The sequence below is a fragment of the Lithobates pipiens genome, unplaced genomic scaffold (assembly GCF_037356315.1).
Source record: "Lithobates pipiens isolate NorthernLeopardFrog02 unplaced genomic scaffold, aLitPip1_a1.2 Scaffold_16, whole genome shotgun sequence".
In the NCBI taxonomy this organism is placed as follows: domain Eukaryota; kingdom Metazoa; phylum Chordata; class Amphibia; order Anura; family Ranidae; genus Lithobates; species Lithobates pipiens.
This window is the reverse complement of record NW_027507748.1, coordinates 365,996,943-366,009,798: the sequence shown is the minus strand read 5'-3', so window position 1 is coordinate 366,009,798 and position 12,856 is coordinate 365,996,943. Positions and strand designations below refer to the sequence as shown.

General features: G+C 40.3%; 1 protein-coding gene across 1 annotated transcript in view; it reads right to left on the bottom strand.

Annotated features, from left to right (window-relative positions):
- Nucleotides 1–3,090: 3,090 nt before the first annotated feature.
- VAV1 (vav guanine nucleotide exchange factor 1) overlaps nucleotides 3,091–12,856 on the bottom strand; it is a 125,555-nt gene continuing 115,789 nt past the window's right edge. Inside the window, exons 24-27 of the mRNA XM_077482066.1 lie at nucleotides 11,875–11,962; nucleotides 6,866–6,986; nucleotides 5,252–5,403; nucleotides 3,091–3,886 (exon numbers count right to left, since the gene is read on the bottom strand). Coding sequence (XP_077338192.1) covers nucleotides 3,833–3,886; nucleotides 5,252–5,403; nucleotides 6,866–6,986; nucleotides 11,875–11,962 — 415 coding nt within the window. The 3' untranslated portion in view covers nucleotides 3,091–3,832. The remainder of the gene's footprint in view (nucleotides 3,887–5,251; nucleotides 5,404–6,865; nucleotides 6,987–11,874; nucleotides 11,963–12,856) is intronic.

Here is a 12,856-nt window from a genome sequence, read left to right as displayed (position 1 = left end):
AGTGAGCCAGCTTTATAAATGAATTTGAGTGTAGATGGTACTCTAGGCTCTTCAGTTCTATTTATGCCTGCGCAGTGCACTTAAATAAAAAAAAAAATCCAGATACTTGTAAATAAAACACTGTTTTTGGCAGTTCATCTTTCAGGTGAAAGACTAACACTCACATCCTCTGTATCCAACTATAAAAATGTGGCTTATTTGCCTGGGCTGATCTCATTACGTTATAGTACTCCAGTATCTAAATAATCCCTCCCCTCTTCATGTTCACAAGTCTGAACATGACGTCTAGGCCCAAATTTTGGACACCATGAAATCTTGCTCACTAATGCACCCGCAGTGGAAAGCAATACTATACCTGTACATGGCACCTCACTGATTAGCACAAATATTTCCAATTAAATGTTTCCAAGGCTGTTTAGAAACAAGCTCATTTTTACACACCTGCCCCATTGTTCATAGGATTTATTATACCTGTGTTTTTTTTTTTTTTTTTTTTAAACAGACCATTCCCTTGAACCTCTCCTTAACTTGAAACCATCGACTATCTCCAAATGCCAGTTTAGATGTCTGACAGCTTTGAAAAAAAATAGTGAGATATGGCTCTCCAACACTATAGATGTTGCAGAAGTTAAATCCAGGATGCAATTGACAGCCATTCTGCAAGGCACAATGCCAAGATTCCAAAGGGATTGGAACCATGGGCCACCTATTTTTTACCTGCAGACTTTGATCACTGTCTTTTTAACTTTACCAAACATGTTCTCTTTATCTTTTCTATACTACCTAGGCCTTTAAAACTCTACCTTGGCCAGATCCCACTTCCCATCCGTGACCTCTTCCTTTTTTTTTTTTTTCCTTCCCTTAATTATCTTAGGACCTCTCCTTTGGTCAAGTTCTCTTCCTTTAATAAATACTACTCTTAAAAAAAAAAAGTAAACCTTGGTTTGTTACAAAAGCAAATACAACTTGGATACTTAAAACTCTTTAATAAAAACTAACTGAACAAGGAAAAAAAAGTCCCAAATGCTGCACTTTTATCAAAACACATGTTCTATAGAGTTCACTGATAATGCACCTAAAACACATCTAAAATGGAATTTACCATGCAGATGTGATCTGGCCCTTAGGCCCGGTTCACACTTGTGCGATGCAAGAACCCTGCAAATCAACTGCAGGTTCCCGCATTGCACCGGACACGCACAGCAGTTCACACTGCCATATGTGAACTGCTGGGGAGTGTCATATGTTAACGACACCCCCATTTCAGCTCGCATATCGCACTGCGAATTGACAGTTCGGACATGAATAGGATCGCATATGTGTGAACACACATGTGGTCCGAACAGAAAAAAAGGGTCTTGTGTGTGTTTGGACCGAATGCTGTGCGATATCAGCCATACTATCTGTATGGCTGACATTGCACTGCACAGGCATCGCATGTAATGTGAACAGCAGTGCACTGTGAATTACATGCGATGTCTGGCATCGCACAAGTGTGAACCGGGCCTTCGTGTGTAAGGCTGGCCACGGATGAGAAACTGTCTCATGGAGAGCACAGTGAGATCACCACCAAATTGGAAATATTCTGTAATAAGCACTTCCAAATGTGATTTCTTCCTGCACAGTTGTCAGATTATAACCGTTTTGACAGAGTAATGTCAGAATGGTAGAATTTTTTTTAAAATAAATAAATATCCCTGCCCCCAACCTCTGATTGAATTGTAAAGGAGAAACAACATTAAATTAGCTAATCTGTCAGTCTCTATCTATCACAATGTTCCTTATTAGCGCATGAATAATGCAACACAACTTTTTGCTGCTTCCTGATACCAGCTCTGCTGTACAGAGGATGCAAAAGACAGATACCAAGTAAAAAAAAAATCAAATAATTAGACTACCAGTTGCATTTAAAGGAGAAGTCCAGCCTGAGCTTATTTAACTGGGCAGAGAGCGGGCTGAAGTCCGCTCTCTGCTGATGTCACAGGAAACAGTCCAGGCACTGCGTCATCATGACAAAGTCTGGATCCACCAGGTACCTGGACTGATACCCATCTTAGGCTCTCAGTGGGCCACTGTGAGCCTGAGATGGCTGCCCCTCCACAGCTCAGTGCTCCAGTGAGTGTGGGGCAGGGGCAGAGAGTTGCTGATTGACAGTCAGCGGCTCACTGAGCCATCGGTGATGTTTGATCATTCGGTTCTCAGTGCAGAGGTGGCGGGGGACTGATGTGGCATTCACCTATGTAAGTATGAAACTGCAAAAAAAAACATACTTCTCTTTTAAAAAATACACTTGATTGATTTTTTTTTTTTTTTTTATAAATACATGCAAGATTTGGTGTTTTGTGTGTTTTTTGTTTTTTTTAAAGTGATTGTAAAGTCTTGTTTTAAAAACGAAACAAACATGTTATACTTGCTTCCTCTGTGCAGTTGATTTTGCACAGAGCAGCCCAGATCCTTCTCTTCTCGGGTGCCTCTTTGGCACTCCTGGCCCCTACCCCCCCCCCCCCCTGTTGGATGCCCCCACAGCAAGCACCTTGCTTAGGGGCACCTGAGCCGAGCCACCAATCCCTGTGTCCATTCAGAAATGGAGTCATTCTCTCTTCATTGACTGGCTGACTGACTGACTTTAACAGCAGCAGGAGCCAATGGTGCCACACTGCTTTCTCAGCCAATAAAATTGGCATCCCGGCAGCCGAGACACTCCTGCAATATCGCTGGATCTAGATGGAACTCAGGTAAGTATTAAGGGGGCTGCTGCACACAGAAGGCTTTTTATCTTAATGCATTAAGATAAAAATCCTGCTGTCTTTACCACAACGTTAACTCTGAAAGTGGTCTCTCTTGCTAGGTATAGGGTAGGCACAGTGTTGTCTTGAACATGCCAGCGAAACTGCTTGCTAAAAACTTTTTGGGTTACAGTGTTTACCTCTGCCAGGGATGGCATAAAAAAACATGTCTCTAACCTTCAACCGAAAAATCTTTAAAAATGACTAAGATACAGTGGCTTCTTTAGCAATTAAATCTTGTCAATGATTCATTCCTTGGCATCTTCATCCACCTAGGATATTCAAAAAACAAAACAAAAACAACCAAATGTGACATTTTACTTCCTGCAAGCAGAGCTCCGAATACATTATTTTTACAGTGTTTGTCAGAACAACTTGAGAAATATTTCCTGCGTATGTGATTTGCTCATGGTTTTTCCTGGGAGACTGCACAGAACTTGATGTAAATTACGGGCATTCTCTGTCCTGTCCTTTTTTACTGTGATCCTTTTATCTCTGACAGTAGTTTGACAATAGAGCTGCAAGGGTTCTGTAGTTGTAATGTCTCTTAGTACACCACTAGGCTTGATTAAAAGATTACCTTATGCAGACTCTCCCACTTATCAGTGAGTTTTATTAGGTTGCTGGTTTGCCTGTCTCATTAACTCCAGGAATGAAGAATGTAATAAATCCTTGCAAAGCATATAATTGCCATGGAGAGAATTGTTTCAACAAAGGTGGAGTTGTGATTAAACTATGTCTTGAGATGTAAGCTTTGCTTTCTATATATAGATTGTAAAAAAAAAAGTCAGCTTATAACTTAAAGCTAGCACTTTATGAAGATGGGCCAAAATGTAAAACTTGATGGTGTTCTTAGGAGTCCAAGGCATTAGGTGAATGGCAACAGCAGGGAGAAGTCTTCAAAATCCTTCACATATTGACGTCATGCCATTTCACAAACAAGCTTGATCCCCATCTGCATATCATTACAGCAACTCCTTAAATACTTTACAAAATAATTTTTCTATTTTCAGTTTTGCTGCATATTCTGTCCCTTTTATAGTCATTTAACAATACTCCGAAAAGTCATCGTCCACATAATTTGAGGGGAACCAACCAACCTGGAAAAATAATGAAAGTCATGATATTAACAAATACACAGATGTTTTGCACAATTTTATGTTAAAGCTCAGCAATCTAGAAGTGATGGGGTTCAACCCTGCTTGAAAAGGAATATCATATTGCTAATTAATTTTAAATCAACTATAAATCCCAAGGATTGATGGTTTTACAAGATTAGTTAATCCTATGGGCAGTCCAGTCCTTGATAACCTATTTGGTAATACTAAAATTAGAGCAGACTGTGGTCTGGTGTTTTATTGAGTTTAGAAGGGGAAATAGTCTTGTTCATACTGAACATGGAGGGGACAATTGTCTGATGCATTCTGAGGGGACAATGGTCTAATGTCTATTGAAGTCAGTAGGGCTGGTGCATATGAAAACTGAAGAGGAAAATAGTTTGATGCATACTGAACTTGGAGTAGCTAGTGATCTGATGAGCACAAAATTGAAGCAGACAAGAGTCTTATACATACATAAAGAGGAACATAAGACAAGAGAAAAATAAATACTGTAGCTGTTGACTTTTAATAAACAAGTACTGGGAATTCAAGTGTGGGAAGTTGGCTGTGACTCTCCACTGGCTCAGAGCCAGCTACCTACTGCGTGAGTCGCGCTGCACTTTCTGAATGGACCTGCAGCCTCCTGGAATCTGTGTTGTGTCCCAGGAGGTTAGGGGCAGGGCGAACTTTTGCTCGGAATAAAAATAAAACCGATTTCCATTAAAGGCAGAGGGGGGTAGGAGGAGTAAAGTTAGCAGAACTTATGATGTTATGTGAAGTTCTGCTTTAAAGATGAATTTCAGGTAACCTGTGGTCAAAATGCAGCAGGGAGCCAGTACAGGACCCAGAAACTACTACAGTGATTTCCAGCTTCCAGAGGGATGCCACAGGTATGGCACATACTGTACATGTATATTGGCCCAAGCTGGAGCAATGTTAAAATTGCAATACCTGGAATTCAGCTTTAACTTGGAGGGGACAGTGGTCTGATGCACACTGATCAGGAGAGGACAATAGTCTGATGCATACTGAACTTAGAGGAGATAATAGTATGACACATACTAAACTTGGATGACAATAGGGGGCAGTGGTCTGATGCATTTTAAATGCAGAGGTGATAGTGGCATAATGCATATTGAACATGGAGAGGACATGCTAAACAGTGGTCTGATACCTGTTTACTGGTCATATTTAAGTGTGGTAAAATATAATTTACAATTACATATCCCTCTTCATAGATTGAGTACTAACTTAGCATTGAAGTTGATTGGTTAGGATTGATTACTATACATTGAAAACTAAAATATAGCCAAGTGATCCTCAGTCAACCACTAAAAGTATTGTCATGCATAGAAACTATCTTACCTTGCCATAAACTTCACCTTTCCACCATCCTTGGTGTCCTTTCTTGCTGAGAATCCTGATGACATCTCCTTCCTTTAAACTTAGTTCAGTTCTGTCTCTCGCACAGAAGTCATAACGTGCTCGAGCTGATCCAAAGTATTTCATCCTCTTATCTATTACAGGAGTTTATATAAAAGATGTTCTGAATGATAGCAGTCATCAATACACCTGTTCCCACCGCAAAACTAAGACAAACTAAGAAACAAATGTGCGCAAATGTCCATTTACATATAGTGCAGAGCAAAAATGCGAGAATATGTTTTTGAGAGTGCACGTGAAATTGCGCGCAAATACATAAAAAAAATTGAAAAAGTAGATACTCAAATGGGAGTATTGGGTGCAAGAGGCCTAAATATGCTTAAAGATGTTTACTTCACTACAGATGGCACTGTGTCCATTGAAGCCAACCCTCCACAAAAAGGCAACAATAATTTCCCATATTTGTGCCTTTTTGTTCTACAGCCAACATATTAATGTTGAATATGTCACCTACAACAGGCCTTCCGTTTACTGAGATTATTCCGTGTACCTTTCTCTGAACCTACAGTTGAATAAGGGCCATGCTTCCACTGCTAGGCTGTGTCCCTCTAAACTTATCACAATTTTTTAATAACATGGGAATTTCAATTAGTGATAAAAGTGGACAGGTTTTGAAACAACACTGAGAAAAAAAGTTGAGCTTGAAGTGTTACTAAATCCAGGGCCCTGCATTAACACTATCTGGTCTCCCACAGTACACAGGACATGAGAATGCAATTATTTTAGTAAATATAAACCGCTAAATACCTTTTATCATCAGCAGTTAATAGCAGTCTTGTGACTTCTATCGGTGTCCAGCCAAGCACTGGTTAAAGCTTGTAGGAGGAGACTTCTGACTGTCCTATAAGACTGCAAGACCCCTGACTCTCTGTCTGGGCAGTGCTGATTGGCCTTGTGGTGATCACATGCACCCTCCCAAGAAAACAAAAACCTCTCTAGCAATACACACCAAACTGAGCATGTGCGGCCTGACTCCAAAGACTCTGTGTTATCAGGAAATTATTAGGGGACAGTGGAAGGAGGATCAGAGAAGACAGGCTCAAACAGCCTTTTTACACAATGCAGAGAATTAACCCCTCTATTCCACAGTGAGTATAACAAGCATGCTTTACTGCATATACAGACTGATTTTACTGTAGTGGGTTTAGTAACACTTTAAATTAAACAAAATATCACATGTACTACACTGGGCCAGTAAATATAATGACTAAGGTGTTCTGTTTTTAACCACAAGCTGCATTTTGTACCCAAACAGCCTTGCCCCACACTCCAGGCATGAGAGGGAGGTTACAGAGCACAGAATAATGTGATAAAAGACTGCAGTTTTCCTCAGATCACTAGAGACGATTGACTAATCTACCTGCATGAAATTACAAAAAATCAAACAATAAAGCCCATGATAGTCTACTGATTGACTTGTTGTCTATAGTTGTTTTAAATAAGGATTACTCCAATAGTTTTGTGTCTGCTGGCTGCCTTCTCAGTTATCTGTCGTGTGAACCATTTGCCATAAATCAGAAATATGTTTTTACATACCATCTGCTGCCATTCTAGAGGTTTCTTTCCCTTCTGGTTCTTTGAAAGGAAACTGAAGCAGTGTATCCAAAAGCTTAAAGCAATCTTTTAATGAGTTATGTTGGTAAAACCCAACCAATTCCTGCAAGAAACATATACACATATCAGTGAAAGTAGTGTCTATTTAACAGTTTAGTCATCATGTCAACCTTACTGTTAGGCCCCTTTCACACGGGCGGATAGAATTGTGCTTTTAGCTGCAGACAGATAAAGTTATCTACTGCAGCTAAACTCACACAATGCTCTCCTATGGCCCCATTCAGACACTGCATTTAGCAACGGTTTCGTTACATGCGGTTTAGAAAAAAAAAAATTTGACTGCGTTCAGGAATGATTTAGCGCAGCTACCTGCAAATAACTGCACTATTAAAATAAATTTGAATGCGTCCAGGAACGATTTAGCGCAGCTATCTGCACACAACTGTACTCCTGCAGATAGTAGCGGCAACAAAGAAAGAAAAACAACAGGAAGCACATCAGAAATGGCAAGAATGTTACAACGCAGAGAAACGCAGCTCTGAATTTCAAAATAACAAAACATGATTTTAACAGCGGCAGAACAGCCCCCCGTCTGAAAGGGGTCCAAGGCCGAGTTACATAATGCAAACTTAAATGAACCATGTCTTCATGTTTAGACAGAGACACAGTATTTGTTAACCTCATAATGGTCCCATTTCATGTGATTGGAAATGCTTATATCTTGCACTGTAGCTGTACCACTAAGGTCGGCCATACACAGAGTGAAATTCTTTCCTGCAACCACAGTGTTGATGTGGGAATCCCTCCTGCAGGGCCATTCTCTTCTCCTGGCAGGTGGGCGGGCAAAAGAAGTGAAGAAGCCTATAGCTGCTGCTAGCAATAAGTGCAAAAGAATCCGGCAGGCTGGTTGTACCCAAGTTGATCAATTAATCAACTTGGTACATTCAGCCTGCCCATTAACACTTCAAACCTTGACATGTTCCTGCTGAACCGGCCAAGATTTGCACCGTCTAAGGCAGGCCATAGATTATGCAATTTTTCTTTCCTTCCACAAGTGGAAGGAAAAAAAAAATGCTTTATTCCATGATCAACACAGTCAGTGTTGATGGAGGAATCCCTCCGACAATGCTATTATGTTCTGCCAGTGGGGAGCCTACCCTGCCGGCAAAACATAATGATTAGTGTTGCTGGCTATAACCGACAGCACTAATCGATTGGGGAAAACTCAACAGGCTGGGAGTTCGACTTTTGTACAACCAGGGTGCCCATACATGGACTGAAACTCAGACAGTCTTTGCTGAACTTGGAAAATGTGAACAAAGGCTTGACTGTCAAACATTGTATAAGAATAAACTTGACTAATAACCTAACCGCATATGGCAGTGGCAAAGCTAGACATTCTTTCACCCAGGGCAAACACCCAAAAGAGTTCTCCATCTGGGTAGCAATACAGCCGATTGGCTGGCCGGTGCCCAGTATCGGTGAGTGAATGAGGACTGACATTTGACCTCACTGCTGAATGTGCTGTTGCACACATAGTTTGAAGGCCTACACAATCACCATATAGGTGAGGTTTGAATGAGGCAATTTCAAGCCTCACTTCCATAGTGGATTAGGAGAGGGGCACTGCCAGGAAAGGAGCAGTGAGCCAAGAAGTGTGCCTTTAATATGGTCAGCTTCTATGTGCTCTTTTCTTTCCCCGTGGCGCCCCTTCTAATCCGCCACGGAGTTGAGGATTGAAATTGCCTCATTCTACAGTCATGGCTGGCTTATTGAAGGCCTGTCCCACAGGGCTGTTTTTTTTTTTTTGTTTTGTGGCGAATGCAGCAATTTCAATCCTCACCTCCAGTCAGTGCCATCTTAATAGCATCAAAAGTAATGCACTGGGGCCCCTACTAGGGAGATGGTGACCTGTTGCGCATTACGTACACCGTGGCAAAAAGCTGGTGTGGGCTTTTTAGTCTGATTAGAAACAACAAAAACACAAGGAAGGAATTATACCAAATTAAATTCACCCCCTGCACACACTGTCTACACACTGCCCCTCTTATCCCCTGTATTCATTTTTTAATTATTTTATTTACATTTTTTTAATTATCTGTTAACATTTTTTACCATTTTTTTTTTCACAACGCTGTTGCGGGTCTTAGGTGAGACAGTTCCAAACAGACCCCCTATGTCTCACTTTTGCCACAGAGAAAGGGAGTGGGGACATAGATTATACAATCCCTTTTACTGCAGCCTCTTCTGCATTGGAGAAGAATGAATAGGAAGCGCTCCGAGGCTTCCTGTTCATTCACAAACTAAATACCCTAACTACAAGTGGAGTCTGCAATCTAATATGTTCAGACAATATTTTATACATTGTAAAGTAATATTCTGTGCTTAGTATAAATCTCCCTCAAATTATATCAATCTTCAACAATTCCAATAGCTGCAATCACTGTATTACACATAACAATACATATATATATATATATATATATATATATATATATATATATATAGGTGAAGTATGTTACGTTGTAATTTAAAGTGCATATAAGTGCCTTATATTCATAGTTAGTCTGGTTGAAAGAAGACACAAGTTCAACCAATAGAAGGAAAAAAATAAATAAATGATACAATCCTATATATACGCAAACTTTTACCCACAGTTGATCCGGTAGAAGGCAAAAAAAAAACAATAAAGCATGATCCAACTTGCTCCAGCAGGGGAAAATATTCCTTCCTGATCCCCCAGGAGGCAATCAGATTATTCCTGGATAAACTTTACATATAAATATTAGTTTCCAGTTATATTAAGTGTATCTAGGAATGAATCCAGGCCTTTCTTAAAGCGGAGTTCCACCCACTTTTGAGAGGTGGTCTTGAATGAAAGACCACCCCTCATTTTTGGATATAATTTTTTTTTTTCTTCTAACATACCTTTTTTATGAAGCTACAAAATTTGCGGGTGGAACACTGCTTTAAAATAATCTGAGTTGTCCAGAACCACCTCTTGAGGGAGCCTATTCCACATCTCTTACTGTGAAGAAGCCTTTCCATATTTGTAGATGAAATCTCTTTTCCTCCAGACGTAAAGAATGATAGGGCTATGGAATAGGCGGTGGGGGAGTCACAGGGGTGAAAATGGTTATAAAACTGTTGGATAGTGATTTACAGTGGACTGAAAAAGCACCTATATACCCCCTGAAATCCTCCACACCCCGCCAAGCCACAACCAAAAATGCAAATGTATCTCAATCAAGAAGTGAAAAATAAATAAATATAATATCAAAATATATACACACGTGACATGTAAATATACCTATAACCAATTCATCATAATATATACTAATTCAATAAATGAAACAATAATAATTCCAAATTCCATGTGCTGTAATATGGAAAAAAGGAGAAAAAATTATGTAAAAAAATCATAAAATGAATGGGGATAATTAAATAGGAAAATAACAGTGCACCTCCTAAGGCCTCATGTATACTGCTGCTGGTAAATGGACGTTGCAGAGGCAGTTGGCCGGCTTTTTTCAGCTGCCCCTAAACTCATCCAATGTCATCTTATGTGTACATGTAAACAAGTTTGTTTAATGTTGTTTTTAGGCAGTTGAGCTTAGAGGCCTTTTTTGAAAGCAAAAAAATGAGTTCAGACGCTGAGTTTAGAGGAAATTCAAGCGCCAAACGTTCTAAACGCGGTAACTTGCGTTTAGCCATGTTTCATTTAACAGTGTTTTTCATTTTTGGCTATTTTGAAAAAAAAAAATTTTTATTCAAACGCTTCTAAACACAAGCAAGGCTAAACGCGACAAAACGGACGTTTTAAACGTGGGTTACTATCTGTCAAGTTAAATCGTTCAGGAGAGGTTGTAAAAACATCCCATGTACATTAAGCCTAAGCCCTTGTACACACGGTCGGAGATTCCGACGGAATGTGTCCGATCGGACCGTATTGTCGGATAATCCGACTGTGTGTGGTCTCCATTGGACTGTTTCCGTCGGAATACCTGATGGACCAAGTTTTCCAACTTGTCTATAAAATTTTCCGACAACATGCTCCGATCGGACATACTCCGATCGTGTGTAGCCTACTCAGACGGACAAAGTGCCACGCATGCTCAGATCAAATTCCTAGACCAAAGCTATTGGCTACTAGCCTGAACGTATTCCCGTCGTAACGAAATAACGTCATTACGTTATGTACAATCGGATTTTCCGACAACTTTGTCCGACCGTGTGTATGCAACAGTTTCGGACAAAATCTGTCGGACAAAATTCAACGGATTTGGTTGTCAGAATGTCCGACCGTGTGTACAAGGACTAAGATTTGTGTGCTTCTAGTGATCACCCAACAGTGCTTCACTCAAAACAGATAAAATCGTCATCTTACCAGATAATATGACCTCATTACAGGTCTAACTTTAGCTTAGTGAGAACAGCCCTCACTTAGGGTATAGTCACATGGCTCCAATCCAAACATCACTCAAGGTTTTAGATAGCAGTATGACTTCTTAATGTAGATCCCCACAAACACCTTCTGTGGAAATGCTAGGGCAGCATGCTCATAACATATGGAGCAGGATTTACATAGAGAGAGGAAGAGGAATGCTCATTGTGCAATGCCCAAAAAAACATTTTATTATAAAAAGACATATGCTCACAAGCACAATATGCAATCAGGCATTAAGTACAAGAAATTGCCCAGCGCCGTGGTGGGCATGCTGACGTCACCACTACAACCTTTGCCCCTGCGTTAGTGGAGCACTGTTATTTTCCTATTTAATTATCACCATTCATTTTGGGACTTTTTTTTACATATTTTTTCTCAATATTATAGCACATGGACTTTATGAATATGGGATTATTATCATTCAATTCATTCAATTAGTGTATATTATGATGATTTTTTTATATGTTTATTTACAGGTCATGTGTGAATATATATTTTGATATATTTTATACATATATGTTAGAATAGAAGGTGGTTTACTTACTGGAAGTCCCTTGAAGCCTTTCTTTTCCGTGAGTCTCCAGATCCCTTCCTGAACAGTTACTTTCATGTGTTTTATTTCCTGGTTAAACCTAAACACAATAAAAAAAGTTAAAGGAGTTGTAAAGGCAGAAGGTTTTTTATCGTAATGCATTAAGCCAAAAAACACTTTCTGTGTGTAGCAGCCCCTCCCCTCCCCCCCGATCCCCTAATACTTCTGAGGTCCATCTCTCTCCAGCGATGTCCACGAGCGTATAAGCCGCCCGGAATGGCTGAGACACAGCAGTGGTGCCATTGGCTCCCATGGCCATCAATCAAAGCCAGTCAGCCAATCAGGGGAGAGGGCCAGGTCAGGACTCCGTGCCTGAATGGATACACGGAACTGCAGCTCGGCTCCAGTGCCCCCATAGAGAGCTACTGGTTGAGGGGGCACTCGATAGGAGGGAGGGGCCAGGAGCAGCAAAACCAACTGCACAGAGCAGGTAAGTATAATATGTTTGTCATTCTTTTTGTTTTTTAAAACAAGATTTTACAATCACTTTAAGAGGGCAAATGTCATTCTGTGTTAACTATATTTGGTGCCTTTGCAGTCTGTGCTAGGGCGCAAAAGGACAAAGGGATGCCACTGGAAAAGAAGAGATCATGAAATCAGCATATCTTGAACTTAATTGTATTTACTTATTTAATTCATTCATTTATTATTATTTAGGAGTGCAACATTTTTTAGATTTTTAAACTATAATCGTTATACCTTGGGCCCTTAATCTGGCTAGAGGAGGGGCCAGAACATTTGTAAACACTCAAGGTGCAGGGGAGGATGCCATTGTAGAGATGAGTAGGCTTTCCAGAGCTTGAGGGAGGCCCTTTTTTGGGGGGGTGTTTCAACCCCCCCTTCTGACTTTAGCCCGATGCACAAAGCAGCAGGTACTACCAGAAGAAATGCGTCCAGCCATTGAGCAACAGTCCAGCCACTGCCACTGCTATTG